This window comes from Enoplosus armatus, chromosome 24, assembly GCF_043641665.1.
Source record: "Enoplosus armatus isolate fEnoArm2 chromosome 24, fEnoArm2.hap1, whole genome shotgun sequence".
In the NCBI taxonomy this organism is placed as follows: Eukaryota; Metazoa; Chordata; class Actinopteri; order Centrarchiformes; family Enoplosidae; genus Enoplosus; species Enoplosus armatus.
Genome location: NC_092203.1, coordinates 10,143,515 through 10,168,079, shown reverse-complemented (window position 1 = coordinate 10,168,079; position 24,565 = coordinate 10,143,515). Strand labels below are relative to the sequence as shown.

General features: G+C 43.9%; 1 protein-coding gene across 1 annotated transcript; it reads left to right on the top strand.

Moving 5' to 3' along the window:
• The first annotated feature begins 6,627 nt into the window (after window positions 1-6,627).
• mbd5 (methyl-CpG binding domain protein 5) lies at window positions 6,628-20,093 on the top strand. Its single transcript, XM_070930806.1, has 9 exons — window positions 6,628-6,740; window positions 8,245-8,347; window positions 10,115-10,283; window positions 10,424-12,823; window positions 16,846-17,066; window positions 17,159-18,292; window positions 18,829-18,902; window positions 19,833-19,908; window positions 20,031-20,093. The coding sequence occupies exons 1-9, from the start codon at window positions 6,628-6,630 to the stop codon at window positions 20,091-20,093; spliced, it is 4,353 nt and encodes a 1,450-aa protein (XP_070786907.1).
• Window positions 20,094-24,565: the final 4,472 nt, after the last annotated feature.

The following is a 24,565-nucleotide window of genomic DNA, read 5'->3' as shown; positions in this document are numbered from 1 at the left end:
CAGCCATACACTGAATTAATTTATCGTCTCCTCAGGTTTGACCTTCAGACAAAATTCAAGCATTTGCACCCTGAGCTGCATCTTCTTTTCACTTCAGATGACTGAACTCATGCTTTTCTGAGCTTTTTTGACCTTTATTTATCCAGGGAAATTATCTGTTTCTGCTTCAGCACCACTGTGGTTTATATTTTCAGATTTTCAGACACTTAAACACAGTCTGAACTGGAAAACAGTGCCTTGCCCAAGAGCACCTTACTGATCTTTTGTTCCATAATTCTCCCAGCTGGTCTGGTCTTTGTCAATTTAAATATTTTATATCCTTATCCTGTTCATAAATCTTGATATTTTGGCATTGTTTCATAACGGTTGATGAAATGCTAAAAAGACTTGAGGTGATACAGCCGGTGCTAAAAGTTTTAATGTGAAACCTTCCAATTAACGTAATTAATTATTGACATTACAACAATTTGCAGTTAATAGTGTAATAATCTTGTTAGCACAATGCGCCTCATTAATATGACACATAACCTCCAAGCGATTAGCAAAATAACTCTTTTCCTGTTAATGGGATTATTATTAGTGTGTTTTATTACATTAACGAGGGGGTGATTTTCTTTTAACCCTGACAATGAATTTGTATTTACTTTGAGTATTACATTATCACGTAGGCTTTCTGTTCACTACTTTCTATTGAATTTAATACTGAGGTTTATGTGTTGTATTTTAAAGAACCACACTGGTGGTTTTGCATATTTTAGCAGATACAGATACACATTATATTTTCCAAAGAAATATTTTATTTAATATTTTCTTTCTTCCATGCAGCCATTGGTTTCTATTCATCTCGATGTACAATATATTTAATATGTACGGACTTGCTTGAGATGTAGTAGGTAATCCATCACAGTGAAGATCATGTATGTTTTTATTTTTGACAAAGATTACACCAAATAGTCTAAGCTATGGTCTACCTAAAGGCCTACGCAATTACTTCAAATTCAAGATGAATGTAATATTAATATTAATTTGAAATAACCTTAATTTAAATGCTGATTCTCAGGCTCAGATTATTATTATTCAGTTGTCAACAAATAAATAAGAAGGGTGCAACCTGATAATCATAGAGGTCATTGTTTTATATTCTGTCACAGGACTAAAGTCAAATAAGTGACATAACAGATACATGAACTGTTCTTCATTTTGCCAAGGCCAGCTGAAGCACCCCCAGGAGCCCCTGGAGACCCCCGGACCCCACTGTGGGAACCATGAGAGCTACGGCTCTGTGTGAGTCACCCCACCCACGTATGCAGTTGTTCCTCATTCCTTTCATAATTTTATTCCAAACTTTTGCCATGCAGAGGTTATGTATCTGGAGGTAACGTGCATCACCTCTCCCAACTGCTGGCTGCTCCTGCCGCGCATGCGCAGTGCGGCTCTCCATCATTTCCAATATCCCAGTGTAGGAGAACCAGCAGAGGCAGAGAACTAATGGGTAGGTTTCTTATTCTTATTTTTCCAAAGGTCAGAAACGCACTGTTGCTCGTCCTTTTCACTGTTTCAGTGCCGGTATGCATTCGCCGGGATGCCCGGGTGAGAACGGACTGTTTACGGTTTGATTTGACGCAGACAGAAACGTTAGTGCCTGAAAAGCGTCTCTCTCTTCTTCTTCGCTCTCTCTCTGCAAACGCAACGGGTTTGCACGGCTGGTAGCTAGCATGCTAAGCTAACCCGTGCTAACTCGGCCTGGCCCTGGCCTTGCCTGGCCCCTTGGCTCGAAACCTAACGCGGGCCTAGCTGCTTTTTACTTCGACAATTTGAACTCGGAAACTGGGTCGTGGGGCCTCAACGTGCAAGACCCCGGTTACGGTTCGCCAATTAAATGCTAAAACGTTATCAGCGTAGCCGAGCTCGCCCTCTAATTCATTTTCGTTACAACAAGCTAGTTGGCTAGCTAACTAACGGTAGCTAGACAGCTGACGCTTGGCATGCTAACCCCAAGCTAGTTCAGATGCTGTGTCCAATGCATCAAAAAGCCCAGTCAGACAAGACTGATTCCGCTTGTTGACACGGCCACTTTTTAACGCGGAGGCCCACAAACGATGGAGTTTAAGCTGCACGTCTCGCCCTGTGATAATCTAAACAACATTTAACGCCACACGGCTGTCGCTAAAACGTTAATAAAGCAACACTTGGCACAGTTGATAGGCAGCCTGGCTACTGTTCGCCAAGCTAATTGGCTATTATCTAACGTTCAGGCAGCTATGGTTGCGTTGGTAATGTACACAAGCGGTTGTCATGTTCTCCAGTTTTAGGAAAAAAGTCTTGTCATGTAGCTAGCGACGTAGCCAACTTGTGTAGCTGTCAACTTTGAAGGCTGCTGCAGGACAATATGGCTAATTTACTCTTAAAGCTAGCCATAGCCAACTCCATGGGGTTACAGCAAGATTTAAAAGCTAGGTTGAGAATTAATGGATTTAATCTAGCCTGTTACTGAAAGAGCAGCGGTAGGTATCTTGTGGTTCAGTGAGAGGAGTCAGTGCACACTGCTGGACCATTTTGATGCTGCACAGTTTGTGTCCTGTACCTTTTTTATTTTTTATCATGTCGAGGATGATGCTCCACAAACAGTACATGCTTTGTGCATGTAATGTTATTTGGCAACATGTGTCAGACCCTGTTCATTTAGCACTAAATGCATTTTTAGAGATCTGAGCGCAAGCAGACAGCTCTTAATGCAGATATAAATGCACCAAATGTTCAGAAGGGGTCAGGGACAGTCGTGACCATAAACGTGCCCTGGGCTGCCTTGTCAACCTTTTTATATTGTTCATGTTACATGATAAACCTCCGTATTCAAGGTGACATATAATATCACCACAATCCTGTGATTTAACTGTGTGGCTGAACACAAATTTGTTTTTTTTTTCCCTCTGTTCAACAGATAAGAATCAAATCAGAGCAGAAGTCTGATCAGAAATCAGTCCCTTGAATGCACCTGATTTAATTTCCTATTCTTGGTGTAACCTGTCTGTGCCAGATGGATCTAAACACGAGCTTTATCTGCCAATAACATACATGATGTTTAGTGTGTGACAAATTAACCAGACCTTGAATAACGTTGAGACAGGACTGCAGGTTGTGCTGGACTGAGATTGTGCTCCCATGATTTTAAAGGTCTCTTCTAATTCATTCATTTCGTACTCTGGTTGGTACAGTCCGAATACTGGAAAACTTTTGTTGTGTTTTCCTGCAGCCATCATTTAAGGGTCTTGTTCTGATCTGAACTCTGAGTGAAGTTCACCAGCTAGAAGATGAAAAAGTTTGTTTTCTTGTTCCGGTCAGGATGAGTCAGAACAATTAGAAGAGACTGAGGGTTGGATAGACCTGCGTGACTGAGTAAATCACTACAGTAAATAAAGAGCTGTTAGGACGCGTTCATGTCACTGTAAAATAACAAAACATACCAACTATCACGATACAAACCACGACATGATAGAAGGAAAACATGACCACGTAATGAAATGCACACAAGCTACTTTGTCTGATCATATTCTTTAAAAGTTGGACGTTGGGATAAAACATTTTCATTTACATAAGCTTCCATCCTTAATGGACCGCAAATTCGGTTACTCAACCTTTGGCTGTGCTTCCACTTGTCATTTTGATGCTATTTCTTATCCAAAACATTTTTTTTCTTTCTTTCTGAGACTGCATTGCTGTAAGTCTCCTTTTATTTATGTCCTTTTCTGCATTACCTTTTTTCCCTGAGTCCTCCTCTCATTTCATACTGCTTGTATGAAGTTTACAGCTGGATTGAGTCCAAGCTGTGTAGAATTCCCATCACGTGCAAGGCAGGTTTTTTGCCAAAACTTGTTCTTTTCCCCCCCTAAAATATGTTTCCAGTGTTATGTTCGGGAGGAAAATGGAAAATAATTTAGATTTTGGTTGATTGTTTTCACTTTCACCTTTTCAAATAGATCAGATTTATCTTCGAGGTGCCGCAAAATGTATGTCACTCGCACCATTTTTGCAGTGTTGTTCAAATCGCAGACATCAGTGATTCTGCGGTGATGCTGTCATTTATTCAGGGCATTCCTGCCCAACTTCATTCGTGATACTAACAACAACAACAACAGGACACACTGAGGACATGAGGGAACATGTAATTATAGGATTAAATTCTGGATCCACTTGCATATTTATTTCCAAGTCAAATTCTGGGCAAAATCTTTTTTTTCTTTTTAATGCAACCAGATCAATCGCTGATCACTGAAATGACAAGTGTAGCCATCGCCTCTGGAGTCACAGATATGAAGCGATGGTTGGCTATGCACATCCTTGTATAACTGTAGTTGCATTCGGGTAACTTATAGTTCGCCTTCTGTCAAGACTACTTCAGTGCAGTCCTCCTCAACTTCCTTAACGTCGTCGCCATGTTCAGCAGTCTCCACTGGTATGAGCAGCTTACAGAGGAAAACGCAAACAAATCACCGTGTCCCCTACGTGATGTATCTGTAGACCGGACATGTAGAAACATTTTTGACTATGAGCTGCAGTAGCTGTGTGCGTAGGCTCCAAAGCTACGCCTGTTAATGCACAGAAGAAAATACAGGTTTTATCCACCTTAAGATGCTTCCAGTGCAGAAATGATTGAATTTACGCTGCATTTCTGGTCCTTTCTCCCTGTCTGTCTCTTTCTGTCTTTTTGTCGTGAACAATAAATACTAAAAGCAAAAAAACCCCGATCTTAAAAAAGATCAGTCTGCAGTAAGAGGTTACAGATTAGCAGGTACCATATGTAATTTGGACGTGGTAGTTCTTGAGAGTCAGGAAATGGTGGGGGAGAGATGGGCAGTAAAATGCTAAGAGTTGAGATTTAAATCTGTGCTTTCACATTAGCAAGGTGGCAGATTTAGGGAGTGTTGCTTTGCCAAAGGTTGAGATGAAAACATTTGGCTAAGGCACCTATGTCATTTTTAATCAAAATGTCTTTGATTTGAATCTGGTCCAGGACTTTTGCTGCACATTACTCTCCTCCCTCTGTATCCTTCCTGTCTCTTCCTGATTTGAGCACACAAAAAAGACAAAATAGAAACCTTAAGAAATTGAGGTTAAACATTAGTCTCAGCCGGAGACATCCTCAAACAGCTACTCTGCGCTAAGCTCTTGTTGGAAAAATAATGCGTTTTTTTTTCCTCCAATGTGAACACAACAATAGAAATTATGTTTTCTCTGCATTTTCCAAACATGGAGATCTGGGAAATGAGGTTTTAATGATGTGGTGGTTTCTCTGATAGAAAGCTACGCACCTCTCCTGAGATGATGAGGTGCGACTGTTGCTGCTGCGTATTTCCAGATAAACAGAATACGTTTAGCTGCTGCCTCATTTTTACCGTGCCACGGGTAGCACTACCCTCCTTACCTCTCTTCCTCTTTGGTGGTGTCACTGGGTTTGGTCTCGGCAGCTCACAGGGCAGTTATGAGTCAGCAGCACCGGCGGCTGAGAGGAGGCTTTGCATGGAGCTCCATCACTCACATACAGAGTTCAGCCCGATTTACCAGCTTTGATGGGCTCCTACCAGTGTTTGAAAATCACTCTCAGAGAGAGGGGGAGAAACTGCCAATATTACTGCGTAAAAATGAAATGGATTTCTTTTGTTGTCTACCCATAATGTCACATTTTGATGATATAATATTTCTTTATGACACAATTCTGATGTCTAAATTGGTTATATCATGTTTTATTTTAAGCCTGCAGTATTTGCACCATGAGATGAGAAGCGTTTTTGCCTTTTGTTGTATGCAGGGATGTCTTGGCTTGATTCAGAGTCAATTTAATTGTCACAGTGTGTGGTGGCCAGTAAGGGACAGACCATTATCAAGACTATGAATAATGAAGGGATTGAATTTTTGGTCACCCCGTTTTTGCTGGACGACATATTTGTCACTTTAGTCGACTTGTTCATTGTAGTAAAACACTAAAAAATTTGCATTTTCCCCTTGAGTAAGAGAATGGAAATAATTGGTTGTAAATGAAAACCCTGGTGTGAAAAATTGAAGGAGCTTTTATACTATTGACCATTAATTCATGTGTGTTCCTCCTCTGTTCTGCCCTCTCAGGAACCATGGGAAAACCACTACCCAACTGCGTTTGGGAGCCAATATGTTGAACACACTCTACTTGTCCGACTGAGGGACTGTATCCTGGCTGGCAAAAGACAAATGGTAAAGAATCAGTAATAAAAGACTTTCCTGTGAAAGCGCAGCGCATGCCGACTCCTCATCCTCACTTTCTCAGCTAGCATCCCTCCGAGTCGGACGGCTCTGAACGACGAGATGCAGTAATGGAAGTCGACGCACCGTTCAGCACTGTAGCCATGAAGCAGCTCAAAGGGTAGGGTCTGCTGTGAGTTCGCCTCACCCTACCCAACCACCCACCCATCAGCTCCGCCTGAGAGCCTACGTCCTACGTTGAAGCATAAACCTGCAGCTCTACCCACCTCCGCAACCCTCCCGCCACCTCCTCCACTACGGCTCTGGAAGACGAACATGACGTGCATCGCGAAGACACTGGTTGATGTCTGATAGATATACCTCTGAGGTGTCGAGCGTAAAACCAGTGGAGCAATGAATGGCGGAAAGGACTGTGAGGCGGGAGATGAGAGGCAGGCCGTCCCTGTCCAGGTCCCCATTGGCTGGCAGCGCAGGGTGGAGCACGGCGGTGGGGTCTTATACAAAAGGTAAGGAGTATCTCCAGAGAGATATTTAACTTAGTTATCATATAACAGAAAAAAGCAGCAGGTCGTCATATGAAGATAGACTAATATTTTGACAAATTTCGACCAATAAAATGGAAATACTGTATCTGAATATGGAACCGAATTGAATTTAAAATTAAGCTGCGAGTCTTTGATGTACCCTTAATGACTTTGCATCATTTTGACGTCTTCAAATTGCTCGTTTTGTCGCAACAACAGTCCAAAATTCAGACAAAAAACAGACAAAAGAAGCAAATCCTCACATCGGAGACGATGGGACCAAAGATTCCCACATTCCTGCACAATAAATGACTTAAAATGGCATAATGTGGCCAAAAGCAGATGATGCTTTTCGATGCTGTTGCTCGCTGTGTGGAGTCATGGTTATTCCCTCAGCTGTTCTCGAGAAGCTGCAGAGTATTCGGCCTCTACTAGCTGTAAAAGTCTCTCGAACGTATTGTACTTTGGGAGGTTGCTGGTAACAACAAGCGATCCCTCGACACAGGTGAACTGCAGCCCACACGTTTGCTTGGACGGGAAAATAACTCCAAATTTTGAATGTCACAGGCAAATTTCACTAATGAGTCTGATCCTTTACCCGCCGCCGAGTTTTGTAGGCTGGAAGTTGGTGTCCCTCCCGGCACATGAACACCAGCACGTGTATTTACCAGCCACAATGAACTAAAGCAGTTGGCTGGTGTCAGGTTTATTTTGGGTGTTGGAAAGAATCCTGTCTACTTCTGTGACCGTGGCCTGATACTGTCACCGCACGCTTGTAGTTGCTCATGTTCTTTTACATTTAAAGTGTGTGTTTGCTGCAGGGATGTGCAACCGTGGATCCTCACAGAAGCCGTGAATGATGATTCAGTCACTTATCAGTGTTTTTGATAGGATCAACCAAATGGTACATACTGTTCGTCTTTCATTGGTGGCATTTTTCAGGCTTTCCAAAACTTTTCAGGCTTATGTCTTACTGTACTTTTTATTCAAAGTGACACTGTCCAGTTGCTGTCCACTGCCAGTCTGATACAGGTTTCTCCTTCTTCATAGGTCCTGAAAATGTTTTCAATTATTGTTTTTAATTCATATGGATGGAAGACTTTCACCGTGTGTAGCTCTGTGGAGTGGGAGGATTTTACTGTTTGATTTCATGGTTGCAAGCCTGTAAAACCTGCAGCAAAACCTGCCTCAAGGAGCTGCTAACCCACCTAAAAAAACCATTTGTGTGTCTGTCAGTGGAGCATTTCAGTGTGCAATGGTTTCTTTTCTTCTTCTGAGTCAGGAATAAATTTGTGGTGGGAGAACTAAACCTTTTGTAATATTTCTGCATGAAAATGTTAAGTTAAACGCAAAATATTATCCGTTTTCAGGAGCAAAAATATTGAATGATTTTCACAAACAATGCGAATAAGTGCTGCAACATGTGATCTCATAAAAGGGGTATTTGTACTCTCCTCAGCCTGACGTTGTTGTTTTCTGTGTGCAGTCCCAGTGGCTCGGTGCTGTCCAGCTTGGAGCAGGTGAAGACCTACCTGCTGACGGATGGAACCTGCAAATGCGGCCTGGAGTGCCCACTCATCCTCCACAAGGTAATGCTTTTGCACTGATTTAATTTAAAACACAGCAGATTTTACAGCTGCATCTTAACGAGGCTCCAGAAGATATTCTAATTAAAGATGAAGATGGAAGTCCCAATCTGCAAATGAAATTAAAATGCTGTTGTCCCAAAATTACAGCTAAACAAGGTCCCCGAAGGGATTAAGAACTGTCAATCAAAGCTAAACTTTTCTGACGTTTCTGTCCTAGACTGGATGTTGCTACAGCTGTTCACTGTGAGGTGAAAAGATGTGAACCACATGTCATTTCAAGTGTGCAACAGCTAATAGATGACGTCAAAGAGGATTTGGCTTTAGTTTGGGGAATCGTGTGTCTGATCCCGTCCCTGCTGTTTGAAGTGTTAACACTTAAAAGTTCCTTTTGTAAGGAGAAGATTTTTAGTTTCTTTGGTACATTTCCCCTCAGAGTTACTCCTGAAGGAGAAGTAAAAGTCAGTGAATGCTTGGTTACGCAGGGGTTTTGACCACTGTCGTATTCTTGAACACTTGAATTTCAATCTATGCCATGATTGATTGTTTTATTTCAGTACTAAGTGAACACAAATGAGAAAACATTTAATTTAACGTTCCATAAGCCTCGTACGGGCCTCACTTAAGGCTTGTTAATTTTAACATTTAATTTATGTTGCAAGAATTAAACACCATTTAACTGTTTGTTACATTTGGTAATTGCTTGTAAAAATGGACTGGCATCTGGAGCAGATGTTATGATTGATGATCAGGAACTTTTCCACTTATTACAGATTTGCACTTGCTGCAAGTCACTGCGAATGAGTGTTAGCTAAATGCCCCTTCAGACATATGTGATATTTTAATTCAGAGCAGACAATCGTCTCTTGACGTGTCTTGGCCTCAAGATAGGACACATTACTTATTTGACATTCGCTACCGCAGCTTGGAAGGAGGGAAAGGGATAGAGGGAGGGATGAGAAGTAAACATGTCTGTGAGGAGGAAATGGTGTCACACCAGTCAAACCAAGGTGAAAACAACTCCTGACAGGCTATTGTTAAAGTGATGGTTTTGTTTTTGTTGAAATGGTCTTTTGAGTATCAAAAAGTCACCCCTGTCAGCTTGAAAGGTGGCTGTAAAAAGTTTTGTAGTTTTGTCCTTCACGGAGCACGGTGGCTGTGGTCAGCTTGAATTAATCAGTCACAATGAATTCCAATAGTGACCAGTTTTTACGGTGGGAAAAAAAGTCTAAAAATGTCCAGAGAAAGCTCTCAAACTAGTCCTGCAGCATAATCTGCTTCTCCACACCTATTCCATATGCTCTGCATGTATGAAATAAATTCAAGCTGACCACTTCCACTCATTTCTGTGAAGGACCAAACTACAAATGTCGGGGTGTTATGAGATGTCCACTGTATCACATTACATGGGATAATCAGACCCATTATCCCTCTTGAAGCTAAATTTGTCCCCAACGCACTGTGTCTGTCAGATCAGGCTGGTTATTTATGTTGTAATAAAGCAGATGTAAACACAAAACATCTTCCTCCCTCCATTTTTCCATGTGCCCCTAAAATTGTCTTCTATCGACAGAAAATGACAAAACTTTAAAAAGAGTTACCGGTTTGACTCTGTATCTCATTATACGTGCAACTTTTCAGTCTTTTCATCTGCAGAGTATGAAACCTAAAGATATGGCAAGACTTCTAGGAGCATCATCTTTTTGACAAAAAGTAAAAAACACAACGATGGGTAGCTGTGAATTTTCAAATCTTTTTTTTTTTTTTCAGGTGTTCAACTTCGACCCAGGGGCCGCTGTCAAGCAGAGGACGGCGGACGATGTGAAAGCAGATGAAGACGTCACCAAACTCTGCATTCACAAGAGGAAGCTTCTGGCTGTGGCCACGCTGCACAAGAGCATGACACGCCCACCTCTGACGTTGACCAGTCCAGGGGGAGGTACGAGCACATGTAAATCCATAGTCTTCTGTTCTAGAGATCAAGTAGTTCGGTTAAGTGTTGAGTTTCCTGCCCTGCCTAATATTTTGTCCAAGGTGTTGGTATTGATTTAACTCAAATGTGCTTTGTTTGGCCTCAAGGTACAACATCTGTGGTTGCTGTGCATTCCACGACTCAACGAGCAATAAGGACTAAACTCCACGATGGCCTGCCCAATGCTGTTGGCCCGGACTGCAAGAATCCTTTCAAGATGATGATGGCAGCTGGACAACAGCAGCAGCAGAGGCTGTATCCACCCCAGGAGATGGGTGGAGTACAGCAGCCAGAGCTCTACTCTGGGTACCCTAGGCTGCAGAGGCTGGGCAGTGGGGAGCCAGGCCCCAAATCCCCTTACCGGGTTGGGTATGGGGGCATGCTGAGCCCGCCTCCCTCCAGTACTAAGCTGTATGGAGATGGCTCACAGTCTCCCAGTGCAGACACTCTAGGTAGCCCTGAGGGATTTCCAAGGACCAATCCTTGTGGGTTTCCAGGAGCCGGCAGTCCTGGCTCAGCCTCCATCCACACTAGGACACCTCTCTCCCCACCCAATGTAATGCTCCATGGCTCCCCTGCGGGCCAGCCATCCTGCGCCATGACAGGGAGGACTAGCACACCCCTCTCTCCGACGGCCACTGCCAAAAGCCCTGTCATGAACATGAACATGCCCCGGGGGAACTTCCCCCCTGGTATGGATATGCCCCGTGCAGCGTTTCACCATAAAACTCAGCCCCCTGTGCATCCCGTACCACCTCCTCCATCCATACCACCTTCCTGTGCCCTTCAGAAAAGGCAGTTGACCTCTGAAAAAGACCCCTTAGGCATCCTGGATCCCATACCCAGCAAGCTAGTCAGCCAGCCCCACACCAACACCCCAAACCCCTCCAACTTCCAGCCTAACATCCACTCTCAGGTACCAATGATGAATGTAAACATACCCCCTCCCGCCATTGTTCCCTTGCCAAGCAACTTACCTTTACCCACAGTGAAGCCTGGGCCTGTGGGGCATGGCGGCCATGTTCAAAGGACTCAGCAGGGTGGTCCAGCTTCCTCCATGTCCCCCTCCCCTGTCACTTCCCCTGTCCACGTGGCCGGGCCTGCCCTTGGGAGAATGGAGGCCTCCCCTCATCGCTCACGCTCATCCTCCACCTCCTCTGACCATGGGAACTTTGCAATGCCCTCGGGGCACCAGGCCCCATGTGGCACCATGAAGGTCCCTCCTCGTTCCCCCAGGTCAGCTATGGGATCTCCTAGGCCAGCCATGCCCTCCAGCCCCTCCACCAACAAAACTGACCCACTCCATCAGTACAAAGACTCCCAGCTGCTGCCTGGGATGGGAAACTCGATTGGCACCCAGCAGCACAACAACCCCATGTACTCGCCCACCTCTTCCTCCTCGTCATCCTCTTCTCTGGCAACCCCCAGCGCTTCCCAGAAGGGCCACCCAGGACTCCTGGGGATGCCCCTCAACCAGATCCTCAACCAACAGAATGCCGCTTCCTTCCCCGCCAGCAGTCTCTTGTCAGCCGCAGCCAAAGCACAGCTAGCAAATCAAAACAAACTCAGCGCTGCTGGCAACAGCACTGCTGGCATGGCTGGTGGTGGTGTTGGTATGGCAGGCATGGGGGCAGGTGGAGGAGGTAATGGAGGAGGTGGCGGACACCCCGGCTCTATGAGCGGCCCTCGAGGCATGGAGGGACACAGCACTTTAAACCCAATGCTCCCGCCAAACTCCACCATGCTGCTCAACACTCCTGAGGGCCAGAGTGGTCGGGCGGCTCTTAGAGACAAGCTCATGGCCCAGCAGAGGGACCCCATGCGCAAACGGAGGCAGTCGTCGGGTGGCGCTGTTGTAAACCACGACAGTAACAACATGGTCTACAACATGCTTAACAAGCGAGGCATGGGGGGACCCCAGATGCCAGGGCCCAGTGCCACTGAGCAGCTGCGAAAAGTGGGCCGACTTGGAAACCTTCCCCCAAACACCTCCATGGCCCAGCTTCTCCAGTCCATGAGCTGCCAGAGCTCCCACAGCCTGGCTGGGAACAGCCATCGTCCAGGTCTTAGCCCCGGCCCAGGGCCTGGTCCTCAAGGAGCTGCACAGCTGCACTACAACGACAGCACAGGTATAGTCCCTGGTGGCCCTCAGCAGAACCTCCTAGCTCAGCAGAGGCTGCGGGGTCCGGGAGATGCCATGCAGCACTGCCAGAACATTGACACCTCTGGGGGCCATCTGGGCTCTCGTCCAGGCCAGTTCCCTGACATGTTGGCCCAGATGCAGACCTCCTCCATGAGTAACTGTGGGCCTATGGGGCCAGGAGGTGGACCGGTGGGCCCTGATGGCATGCCACTGGGACGCCCCAACACTAACCCTCCACCGCTGTCCCATCCTGGCCCTCACCCCTCACAGCAGAACCTCCTTCACAGTATGGGGCGGACTAACATGGTGGTGATGACACATGGAGGTGGTGACGCAAGCTGTACACAGACCATCTCTGATACAGGTGAGACATCAGCGCTGCTCTGTAACTGTACGATATGTAGAAAGAAGATAGTGCTGATCAGAGTCATGAAAGTTATTGATTTTCAATAGTTTGCTGCTAAAGATTTAAATTTCTTGTCATTTATACTGAAATAAATAACACAATGGAGCTCGAATATTTTCTAAACATGACATATATCTGACATTTGTGTTTCATGGCTAAAATTCCAGTTATTTTTATGATGTGAGCATGACAGTGATTCCAGTCATCATAGCGACTACTTATTATACTATTGTCCCACAGTTATCAATAGTTGAAATAGCAATATAAGCTCCTCATAATCCTGAGCACTAAATTTAGCAAAATGATTGGATTGATAATTTCTCTGAATTACATCTACCCAACTGGTAGATTTAAATGCTCAGCAGCTAGTTTAATAATCCCACTAGTTCCATTTATAAAATAATAATTGGTGACATTTCAATACGACTGACAGGACACAAACTTAGCAGCCACAGTCCAGACTGACCTCCCTCTGGCTGGATGGTGGTGTTGATATCGTGTGCAGTTAATAAGTGTATATCCCCCTCCCTCCCTCTTCATAAGCTAGTGGTTGGATGAAGATGTGGTTTCTATGGTTATGAGGGAACTAAAAACCAAAGGCTTTAGGTGATAGGCCCCAAGCCTAGACAGTCGGTCTCCTCCAGTATCTCTGAGCTAATGAGCAGGCCCCTCATCTTTGGAAGCTCAGCTAATTGTCAGTCAGCCAGTGTTTCTCTTTGTTTTATTTGTATGCAAGCATCAGTCAATGGTGTAAGAAGATGGAAATGGGATCTGGATCACACTTTAAGGGAAGCAGCCCAGATAGGGCGCTCTAAAGAGCTTCTCCCAGCTAGCTGGTCGCTATAGTAACGATAGACCCTGAATAGAGACCAGAGTGAAGCCTTTGATGAGGGTTTAGGCCTGTGTGTTTGAATGACTGTGTGTGCATGTCTATGACTACTTGTGTATTACAGTGTGTGTGCTTCTGTTTATTTGTGTGCAAGTGAATGACTTTGTGTGTGACTGTATGTTCTTTGTGTGTGTGTGTGTGTGTGTGGACGCGCATTCATGTTAGCGTTTGTTTCGAAAGCACTGAAAAGACCTAGATCTTGTTTTTTTCCCCCCGTCTTGCCTGCTGTGGGACTGGACTATGTGTTTATGTATTCATTGTGTGTCTGTGTGTCCTCATATGGTTTATAATGGAGATATCACCAAGGTCTGCTGCAGGCCATCTGTTCTTATCACCAGGTGCCCCATTATTCTGTATTTTCTCCCAAGTCAAGTCATTGAAATTCAGGTGGTCCTGTGTAGGTGAGGAGGTAGCCTGTGACGTTTGTGTGTGGTAGGGTTGGGAGGAAAACCGTTGTTTCAAATAGCAGTTTTAGCATTTCCTATTTTGATATCCTCATAGTGACTCCAGATAATTGTAATCAGCATATCTGAAGAATGTAGTTGTGTTCAAAGTGGATAAAACAAGTGCTTGGCTGAAAAAACACATTCACTTTCTTTGTTTGTGAGTGGACTTGGGTTGTCCCAATCTGAGACCTTTTAATTTCTGCAGATACAGAATGCGATCCCATACTTTTATTTACCTAAATGTAAATTAAATGTGTATCTGACACACGTGATATGGAGCGAAATGCTCGCAATGTAGGGCAGCGCTGCAACCCCAGCAGGTCGAGGCGGACAAAACAATAAAGAAAGGATCTGATTTTGATTTTCTGCTTTATTTTGGCCGATACCGAACCGTTAAAATATGCCCCGATCGGTCCAGATACAGGACATCTGTAGCGCGGACACACCTGTAATGTAAAACTAAAAACACACATCGATCGATAATGACACCCTGGAGAGGATTTTAGCAGCACCTGCTTGCTTTTAATCCAAGACTTCATTTTAAAGAATGACAGAAAGCTTGATATGGCTGAAGCTGTTTGTAAACACAGCCATGGCAAAGTAATATTTCACATCATAATTGAACCAACATGAAGGCACATCTGACTCAACACCATATGGAGTTTAACGCTGAGGGAGAACAGAACCTGTTGCCTCCTCCTGTTGCTTATGCCTGGTTTTATTATTTAGACACTTTTTACTTTTTTATGAACATTATAAACAAAATAATTTGGCTTTTTTTGGACGCAAAGTGGAGATTAACGCGACCGTGCAGAGTTGTCGTGGTAAGTGATCATGTTTTTGTGTTTACATTCAGTATTTTCACCAAAACTGCAAGCTTTTTCTAAAACATCCTTGTGTCATGACCGTTGAACAGGTGATGCAAACAATTAGGGAACCCTGTCATCCAAACATTGCTCTGCGGTGCCTCTAGAGGGCCGAAACTGATCAGGGTTTTTTGAAATACAAGAAGAAACCAATGATAATCTGACAGAATACAGTGAATTAACTCACCTCAGTTCCTCAAAAAGGCCCTCCCACGATCTAGGGCCCCTGTTGGCAGAAGCACATAAGCACTCACAGGCTCTCGGGATAAAAGAATATTCTGTCACCAAATGGCAGATGTTATGTCTCTGAGTGGCTCCGCAGATTTTCACTTCCTTGAAGCTAATTTGGATGACATGTTAGGGATCTTAAGAGCACTGAAAGCTCTTTGAAAGTGGCCTAGTCAGTGGCTTTTTAGCATTAGCCTCTAACCATCTGTTTCTAGACAGCAAGTGAGCTTTGAACACCCCCCCCTCCCACTCTTGCCGCCAACAAATACCCCAAAGTTCATTGTAAACCCCCCCAGACCTCCTGCCACCCAGCTGACCGCCCCCCCCATCCCCCAGCAGGCTAAAATCACACCACCCGACCCTCGTAACCCCCCTCATCCACCCACCCAACTCCCCCAACAAGCTTCCTGGCAGTGGACAGCACCACCAATCATCACTCGGTTCCCATGGCAACCTCCCCCGGCAACAGCCGTCACTATATCATAGCAGTAGCGGAGGATGTGGGGAGGAAGGGGGAGGGGGTTGGCCGAGTCGTGGCTCTCAGCGTTGGAGAGGAGCGAGAGGGGAAGAAAGAAAAGAGGAGGAAAAAAAATGGAGCGCACACACAGCTGCCCTTCAGCTACGTAGCATCGCACCAGCTGCTCCAGTCGCCACTCGTCCGCACGCACACACACACACACACACACACACACAAAACACAGCGTTAGGCCTCTGAGATTTTGTATTTGCTTTGGCTTTGTCTGCATAACATTGCTGTTAGGCTTTCTCTTCATTCATTGATACATCTGTGGCCTTGATATATGTTGCTCATGTTGTGTCCTTGTACGCTTTGCTAACAAGTCTGTCAGTACCGCACATCTGGCAGCGCATCCGTCTGTTCGTTTTGGGTCCAGTAGATTGTTAATGTGCAGCTTCTTCTTATATTGTCAAAGCCTCTGTTGAGGAACACTTGCCCAGCTTTGCCATTCATTTTCTGGTGGGCACAGTAAATTTGAAAGGGAATAAATCTACTGAACTGGTCTACAGAGAGTAGTATCGCACTGACTACTGATAGTGTCGGCACCAGCTGAGAGAAACACCACAACTGTTGTTAAATTGTTTCTGCGTAGTATTCACATTTTGGGATATAAATCTGTTAGCAAAGTGTTTCCCAAAGTTTCCTGTGTATTGAATTTATATGGGCTGCCCACTCCAAAAGATTGTTCTGGTATTTTTATACAGTAAATTGCTCGCAGAAGCCTGAATGGAAATGCAGATATTTAAATTCTGCTTGAATTTTCTGTTACCAATGTGGGAAAAGTCAAATTGTTGGTGTTGTGATATGAACACAGATACCTAATAGGTAATGATAATAACAGTATACGTCTGTTTTGATCCTTTTCTTTAAATGTGAGCTTATTGGATTGTTTAAATTCCTTGTATTCGGCCCGGTGAGAACAGTTCAAACTTAGCGCATCATTACTTTCCCTCTTTGTCAGTCTGTTTTGAAGGCACAGAGGTGCTGCTTTGACATCCATTTGACACGTATCTTATGTCCCAATGGTTTTGCAGGAAACCCCTCATCCCTTGGCTGTGGTATGGGCGGCCTGCAGCCACACGTCAACACCGGCGGAGGTCAGATGTACCAGCAGCAGGTCCACCAGGGCATGCAGCAGGGGGTGGCCTCCCACCCAGCCTACCAGGGACAGCAGCACTTCTCTGATAACCCACCTTACACAGACGGCAACAACGCTAACGCTGGCTCCCTGGCCTGCCTCTACCAGAACTACCAGGTGGGAAGATGAGTTACATTTTGACCTCTGCAGCATTTCAGATTTGTAAAAGCATTTTCCGTCATGGTGTGACCTTGCTGTTGTGTCCACAGCAGGGGATGTTGTCGCACCCACAGTTTGCGGAGGGGCAACAGGCCCAGGGCGAGGGGCTTCCAGCAGGTACACCTGGCTCTGACAGGGGCCCCGGCGGAGGCCCAGAGTCGGTGGACGCCATCTACAGAGCCGTGGTGGACGCCGCCAGCAAGGGCATGCATGTTACCATAACCACCACAGTGAGCGGGACCACACAGGCGAGTCCAGTGCCTGCCCTCAGCGCCATGAGTGCCTTCACTGCCTCTATAGGGGAGCCCGTCAACCTCCCCAAAGCAGTTAGCACAGTCCTGCACGGGCACCTGGAGGGGGAGGCGTTACCCCAGCAAGCCAGACCGAGGCAGGTGAGGCTGGGACGGGGTCAGAAGAACATGGATCCAGGGAAGAGCACTCCAGACGGCCCCGAGGCCAACGACTACTTCCGTTCTCCTGGCCGTGGAACTCCCAGGGGGCAGTGGGACGGGGAGACGCAGCACGGAGGAGGCTTCGACGCTCACAGCAACAACAGCGCCTGGGGTGGTGAGGAGTTTCTGGAGTGCTCTACCCAAGTGAGGAGTAGTCCCTGTATGGAGCGACCCGCCAGCCTGGCCCCCGCCCCTCCCTGTCCCACTGAGGGGTCCAACGACCATGGCCTGGCCATGGCCCACGATAAAGCCTTTCTCGATGATGGCTATCGCTTCAACAACTGCAGCCGGACACCTGCTAACTACAAGGAGCGTCTGGAGCAGATGGTGGAACGCTGCGCACACATCAACGGCGCCACCCCCCACTTCAGCACCAGGGGTTACGGAGAAGTCCTGGGCCCCCCACGGCAGGAGCTGACGGGGGACGACCAGTCGCCCAGCTCCTCCACTAGCCTGGAGGGGCCTCTGGCCACAGCCAAAGACTACAGCCACTACAACGGCCACTTCAACGGTATGGCGCCCAGCCCCTCGGACACAAAGAGCCTGAGCAGCGAGGAGGACCTGCGGCAGCCGGACTCTCCCTCCTCAGAGCTGCTTCACTACCGGTCCAGGACCTTCAACATGGGAGAGCTGGTCTGGGGCCAGCTGAAGGGCTTCCCACCCTGGCCTGCCAAGCTGGCCGGGGACGAACAAGTGCACAGCGCTGCTATGCAGCTGCGGGAGCAGGCCAAGGTGAGGAACCCGTCTGTGACCACCTGTCATTATTTTACCAGCCAACTTGAATTTTCAGATGAGATAAGACTGCACACTGATTTCAGTAGCTGCTACAGGACAAACTCACCAGCCAGCAATGTCTCCCATAAAGCCGTAGTAAACATGTTTGAGTGTTGGGTTGCACCACATTATTTTCCAGTGTAAGATGGATGCTTGCCAGAGTCAAGATGACAGAATAAGTTGTGTTTGACTGCAACAAAGTTTTCCCCAGATGGAAATCTATTGCAACACTGAAAAGTCAGAAGGAAACGAGCAATTTTTGTCCACTGGCCATAGCGGCAGATGGATTCCACAATGAAAAAAAACAACACCACCATTTTACCTGCCAAATCAGGATTTCAGAATAGAAGAGGTCCCACTGCTGATGACTGCCAAATTAACTGGTAGACAGTGCAACAAATTCAACACCATTTTCTGGTGGTTGGTGGGAAAATCTCAATCTGCTACCAAACAGTCCTGAATGTACTCAGATGTTTTCTCCTGTCTCCATCCAGGTGGAGCCAGAGAAGCTAAAAACACTAACTCACGACTTAGAGGCACTTGACCGAGCCGCCAAAAGAGGCCTGAAGTAAGTAAACCTGCTCCAGTAAATAACAACAAGGTGAAAAACTATTTTAAAAACATGGTTTCTGTCTTACTCTTATTATTGCCTGAATTGACCCCAGGCCACACCCTTAGTTACTGTTGCTACATATGTTGAGCTTGCCATTTACAATGATAGCAGTGGCAGATTTACCACTCAAAATTTGTGGATGGGGTCTTTATTTCAGACAGAGGTAGATGAAAGCAGGTGTCTCATTTCTACTCTGTGATGTACAGTTTTCCCAGTTAAAATGACAACCGTCGCTGGCGGATTTTATCAGCTGTAGCTAGCGAGGCAATCAGAAAGTCAGTCCTGTAAAAGGGGGCAGGGAAAACATCAGCATCCTCACCAACTGATGACATAAAGATTTTCATGTGAAAATGAGTACGAGTTTGTTAAAGTCATCTCGGGGGAGCAGGACAGATCCAGTTGTGTTGTCCTGTCTTTCTAACATAACCTGTAACCCCACAAAATAGTTTAGTTATTAATGATGTATTAACTCTGGGCTTTGGAAGTAGGTCACTATTGTAAGCTATAAGCCAGTTAGCCAAGCATGCAAACGTTTGCAGCTTACGTGAGAGCTGATAAATTCACAGTTTAATCCAGTCTCTACACTTTTGCCCTTGGGTTTGTGTTTTTGTTTTGTTTTTTTGGAAAGAAATGACACGACTCTCTAAACTCCCGCTCTTCCTACAGCTCCATGCATAACACTTGAACGTGTGGAGAAATCCAAAGCTTGACAGGGGTTTAGCGAATGATCAGTTACATGATTCATTTGTTGGTGTTTGTCCAGGGTAGCATTGACACCTAGTGGTTAAGATGGTGTTTTGGTCCCTGAAGCAAAAACACTTGAGTCCCTGTGTGGCTGCATCATGTTAAATGTAGATAATGTAAAATGTAAATGTTGTCCAACAGACCGGGGAAACTGAATAATCACTTGGAAGCTGCTATCCACGAGGCCATGAGTGAGCTGGATAAAATGTCGGGCACAGTGAGTATTTACACCTTTCTTGATCTCCAAGAGAGATGAAGAAATCATTCATGTAATTGCTTTCACTCCGCCTACCTGTCCAGCCCTCACCGTCATGTCTCTTTCTGCCCGTCTGCCATCAGATCCCATCGAGGGACCGTCAGGTGAAGCTCCCCAAGCCGAAGAGGAGGAAGATATCCAGATAACATTGAATGTGTCGGCCCAAGAACGTCCTCAAAGCCTTTCGGAGACTTCGTCCGTTCAGCCTTGATGCGATCTGAGCTCTCTAACAGGTGCTACACATGGACTGTCAGTGGTACATCGTTGTTCCATGATATCAACTTGACTTAATGACTGACCACAGAAGGTGCTGGAAACTCCAATCACCAATACAGTTTTAACTGTAGAAAAAAAAAAAAAAAAAAATAGAGAAAAACGTCAAAAACGGTTGCGATTTGTCTACAGCTCACTGAATTAACTATTTTTTTCTAGTATAAGATAGTAAAACCAACAAAAAAAAGCTACAAGCATTACCTTACATATTTAAGAAGAATAGACAGTCCAAATATTTCTGATACATTTTCAATATGTATATAGATAATCCTGAAATTTCATGCTATTAAGAATTGTATGTAAATATTGTACAATGTCATGTACAAGCATACCTAATGCACATTTTATCTTTTATTGTACAAAAACAAAGCAGAAGTGTACCAATGTCTTGGTTTCTATTCAGAAGTGCGGTTGCATACGGCCGCATGCATAGGATAAATAAGAATACAGCCTAAAGCTTTTATATGATGAACTGTAAGACGTGCTGTTTTTTTGTTTTTTTTGTAAGGGAACAGCAGCGGAACAGGCATGAGTATATGAGTTCTCCATTACAAAAGTCACTTCACACCAGTGTTCATTTGTATTGGAAAAGAAAAGATTTAAAAAAAAAACCCAGAATGAACTTTACCAGCAGCAAGTGTTCAATGTTGCCCTCAGCAGGGTGGGAAATGACCGCCGGCCGGACGAATGTTGGTAAATCTGCATCTGCATGTCACCAGTCACTCTGACGGCAAAATCATGATATTTTGAGATCCAGTTTTGTGCAAAAAAATTCTGGTTGGCAGGTGATTTTGTTTGGGTTTACCAACCATCGTTACTGGCAGACAAAAGAAAGTTGGTTACCTGCCATTTTTAGAGGGAAAAATCCACCATTTACATTGCTGAGTGTCATTTTGTGATGTTATATGCACTTCAGGAGTTTCACAATAAGAGTGTAGCAATGATGTTGGTGAACGAACAGTTAGCGAGTCCCAAGATTTTCTGGAATTACTCCCAATGAAGGCTCACGAGTGCCCGATGGTAGAGCTGAAAACTATTTGTTGATAATCGATTAATTGCTTGTAATTTTTCAAGCAAAAACTGTGAAAAAAAAAATGCTTCAAATTCTCTGGTTCCAGCTTCCAGCATTTGCAGCATTTCTCTGTTTCATATTACTGTAAATAGAATATCTTTTGGTTTAAAAAAGAACTACCTAGCTAGTTTGTAGCTTCCGTCAGTGTGTTTACATGCACTGCAGTAGCATGTAAACACACTATATTTTCATTAAGCCCTTATTAGAAACACAAAGCTTGTGGCTGCATTGCATTATGGTCTATTTCCTAAAATCAGCCCCACTCTTACAAAGACTTGATACCATAATGTTTTTTTCATCACTTCATGTTAACATTTGACAAGTTATAAAACACTAAGCACATTAGGTGGACCCTGAATGCAACACAACATCACGACTAAGAGTGTTTCTGGGTGGATTTTTCCTTCAGCTACAACCAAGAATCACAGGCTGCACTGATGAATTATGTCATTTGGTTGTCGTGATTACGTTCTCGTGCTGGTTTGTACAGTGATTTTTCTTTTCTCCATGACTGTAGTCGTTTTGTAGTCGAGTAACCAACTTCAGAGGCAGAGTCTAGATTATCATGAGGAACACGAACTCGGTGGAATTTCTCACATTTAGGGGCCTTGTGTTTTTTTTTTTTCTTTTGTTTGCTTATTGATGTAAATTATTTATGTACAGTACTCCATATTTATTTTAAGCTTTACAAATATGCTAGATGGCAATAATACTACCAAGAGTTGAGAACTCAAGCCTTATATGTGTATATGTATGTTTTTGTTTTGTTTTTTAACAGTGAATAGATCATGTATTCAGAGTCCGTTACAAAGGTCATGTTCCCTTTTTATTTAAGAAGTGAGCATTACAGATAACACTTTTTTTTTTTTTTTTTTTTTTTACAGTGAGGCTTTCTGACTTGTTTTTGTTATTTTTTTCTTAGTTAAAGGAAAAGAAATGTAATAACGTCTGCCTACAAGACCATACTATTTATGAATATGCACATCTGAAAAGGCAGACGGCGTTTATGTTGGTAATAAATGCAGTTTTAACACTACTAGCTATCTAAAGGTTGAAGCCGCAAAGCAGAATCATCACTTGATCTGTCTTAAAATCGACAGTGATGCCCAGTATTGGATCAGCTGGTGTGAAACGGAGGTGAAACACACACACACACACACACAAACACACACCTGCTCCTCCAGATCAAAACCAACCAACAACCTGAAATCACTATAGAATTGAATAGAAGAAGTGCAATATACCAATCGATGGCAAAGATCAACAGCTTAGAAACACTGCATCTCTGATTGTCTGAAACCTTTTCTTTTGTACACACCGTCAACAACTTAGACTGTAATTTCCTGTTTTCAAAATCTCCTCTGACGTGCGCACTCTCAAAAACAAATCTGTCACTTCATCATCTAAGAGCCATGAAGTAGTAATTTATTTGTAGCTTTACCTTTTTACATGTACACACAGCTGTTCATTTTATTTCAATTTGTACTGAGGAAATACACCCTTATCAAAACATCTGATATCTCCAGCTTATAAAGTTTCACTAAAATGCCATTACTTTATAGAAAGGAACCCAACTATTACAAATAAAACCAAATAGAACACTACTTTGTAAAGAGATTATTTTCTTTCTCACTCAGTAAAACATGAAAACACTACTATTAAAACATATCCACAACTTTTGGATGTGCACGTTTTATAACCCCAGTGGAGACGACGAGTCCCACAGATGTACTTAGTTTTATAATGTACCCTATATCCTAAATGAGGAGCCTCAATTACAGCCAAGTAAACACTTTCAACACATCGTATTTTGTTCATGTGTACATGATGTATTTTCTAATGAGATCTCTCACTTATTTCAAACCATTTCTTACCTTTTTTGCCGTGTGCTCACTGAAAAACTCAAGGACATTTTCAAAGAAGCTGAATTTGTAGCAACAAATCCTCGTATTGTCAAAAAATATCAGTATTCACAGATAAATATCAGACAAACACATGTGGGTGCGTTTGACTTGTTTGAGGAGAATTTCACGTCAAGTTTGTGGCAACGCAAGTGTGTCAAAATGTTCCTGTTTTTTTCAGCGTGCACACTTTCAAGAACCTCAGTTTTTACTGTAATCTGTGGCAAGGAAATCCTCCGGCCGTTTTCAAAATGTGACGTTTGGTGTTGAGAACACGAGCTCTTTCGGTAAAGTTCATTCTGCCTCCCCCTCCTCCCGTTTTTTGTGCAATGACATGCAGGAACCCGGTCTCATGTTGGGAACCCATGTGTTATGGATCTGTTATATCAGTTTCATGTTATTTGTGGTCAAGAGTTCAAAGCATTTTTGTGTTTGAGATGGTCTGTGCAGTCTATTTTTTTCCTCCTCCCGCCTGTGGTTGTGTGCGTGTGTGTTGAGGTGTGAGTGTGATTTTTATTTTTATTTTTTTTTCTGGTGAACTTGTTTGTTTTCCGCTCTTTGAATCTCATTTCCCTCTTCCTCTTCCACCCTTTCATTGTCAGTATTTTATTTTTTCAACTTGTAATTAAGTATATATTTTCTCACTAATATATACTTTACAAAAAATAGACTTGCGTGAAGTATGATGTGCACTTGATTGCTCTTGTTTATTTTTTCTTTTTGCATTAATGTGGGCTAGGGATAGTTTGTCAGAGTCCATTATTTTGAGATTGTTTGGACTTTTTTTAATGGTTTGATGTAAGCAGCATTTTTTTGTAAATATTGTGAAACATTACAGGTCATGCAGTGATGTAACATTTTGAACAATGTTGCACAGATGTTTAAGATATTAAAAACATGGTCACTCTTACTTGAATAACCTGGTGTGTAACGTGTGTTTATGCTCCCTGTTTCTTGTTTCCTCGTTATGTTTCTTATTGTTATTCTAAGTTTAAAAAGCAGGTTTATTGAATTAGTGTAGAGTTAAAATCATGCATCATTTTAAAGCCATAGTTTCTTGTTGCACACTGACCTCTAGTGGTCGAACAGGAGAGCACGCTGACACACACCAAACTCCACCTGGGAATACGGAGAAAAAAAGAATAAAAAGGTGAGATAATGGCTGTAAATTTCACATAGAAATAGATATTATTTAATAAGTGGATGGTGAGATTGTGTAGATTAAAAATGAACTTTGAACCTCAGAGTGAGACATGACAGGACACTTCCTGTAGCCTGCAGTGTTAACGACTAGCCGTTACTGTGTTAGCCTAGCTTACATAAAAGCAAGACAAACAAATGCTTTTATTTCAAGAAGCCGGCAGTTTAATAT